Raw genomic sequence first — 1,588 nt, forward strand, 5'->3', positions numbered from 1 at the left:
AAGCTACTCCATGCCAACAAAACAGAACAAAGTTTAATGACACCTTCAGAACTACAGCTAAAATTCTCTGTGTCCTTGTAAGGCCACAACTCTGAACCTCAGAACTAAGAGCTGCTCTCTTATAATACAAGGGCTAAGCTACATTCACCCTCATTCTCTGAGTTTTCTTCAAATCTCACGGGCATGGATAGAGATCAGGGTGTTGTTTTCCTGTTCTTCGATCAAAGTGTTTGAAATGAATTAGAAAACAAGGTCATAATGTTTAAGATTTTTCTTAATTGAAAGTAAAAAAATAAGACTTCTGTGAACCCAATCGGCAAAGTAAGAAACAAGAGGTGGCACTATCAGGACACAGAGCCACCCTAAAGAAAGGAGGAATGGCCACAGCTGACAGCTATGGCAGATCAGAGCAGAAATGCCAGGCATGGAAATGGGAACTGAGGATTTAAATGTACAAGATAACCCAGCCTCTGAGCCTGTATCATTTCACAGAGGCAGAAATGGATGCTCAGAACCAGGAAGAAGCTTGTCTATACAGTCAGTCGGTGGCAGAAAAGAGACAAAATTAAAATCCTTCTCCACAATAGGTGTGGTACTTGGTGAGTCACCTAGATTCCCTAATCTCATTTCCTCATTAGCCAAATTAAGATACTAATTTCTAATTTTAAAAAAAGACACCGATTTGTACTTCTAGAGAACAAGAGCAAAAGTACTTGTTTCTCGGCCAGGGATGTAGCACAGGGGTACAGCACCTACCTGGCAAGCATGAGGCCCTGAGTTCGATTCCCGTTATCAAAAACAAAAATAAAAACAGAGCGACTTGCCTTTTTCACGTTTACAGTCGCCCTAAGGTGCCCAGGTTGGGATCCAACTTGCCATCCATCCCTCTGCCTCAGCATTCTAAGTAGCTAGGATACAGCCGTGCGACAATGCACCTGATTGTGCTATTTCTTTTGACTGTCATTTGTATTTATTATTCTCAAGAACTCTTGTTCCCCTGACTGCTCTCAGACTGGGTCCTACTCAGCCCCGAGAGATTCCACAGTCCACGGAGATAATGAACGAAGGCCTGGAAACTCCTAGGTCACTCCGCGTCCCCTCCAGGGATACGATTAATAATTAATGGTGCTTGGACTCTCCACTCTCCCTAGGCGTCCTCCACATGCCTTACCCACACACATGCGCCCGATGATGCGGCAGCCGGCGATGGACGCGTGCACCACAGGGATGGTATCGGCGAGCTCGCCCTCAAACACGCTGTAGGGACACAGACTCGGAGGTCACCAGCCCGGACACGCTCAGCCGGATCTCCCGACCTCGACAACCCTCCCGCTCCGCCGCACCTGTAGAAGTTCTCCGACCCTCCGATGGCCACCAGGCAGTAGGTGTTGGTGAGTTTGGCAAAGCAACCGATCTCACAGTTGTTCTCGAAAGACGCTCGCACCGCCATGACCGAAGCCCGGAGGTTCCCCCACCGCGAACGCAGGCAGGGTCGACGGACGGATCGGCTACCAGTCAGTCGCGGGTCCCGGAGCCTCGTCCCCTCAGAAGCGTCGCGACCCCGCCCTCCGAAATCGGTCAGATTTTT

The 1,588-nt window shown here is 48.9% G+C and overlaps 1 protein-coding gene across 1 annotated transcript; it reads right to left on the reverse strand.

Annotated features, from left to right (window-relative positions):
* Positions 1-6: 6 nt before the first annotated feature.
* On the reverse strand, positions 7-1,582 carry LOC104860441 (eukaryotic translation initiation factor 6-like). Its single transcript, XM_010621650.1, has 2 exons — positions 1,344-1,582; positions 7-1,257 (listed from the first exon to the last, which is right to left on the reverse strand). The coding sequence occupies exons 1-2, from the start codon at positions 1,448-1,450 to the stop codon at positions 1,113-1,115; spliced, it is 252 nt and encodes an 83-aa protein (XP_010619952.1). The 5' UTR covers positions 1,451-1,582; the 3' UTR covers positions 7-1,112.
* Between the last annotated feature and the right edge of the window lie 6 nt (positions 1,583-1,588).

The sequence above is a fragment of the Fukomys damarensis genome, unplaced genomic scaffold (assembly GCF_012274545.1).
Source record: "Fukomys damarensis isolate Sample0158 unplaced genomic scaffold, DMR_v1.0_HiC HiC_scaffold_7823, whole genome shotgun sequence".
Classification (NCBI taxonomy): domain Eukaryota; kingdom Metazoa; phylum Chordata; class Mammalia; order Rodentia; family Bathyergidae; genus Fukomys; species Fukomys damarensis.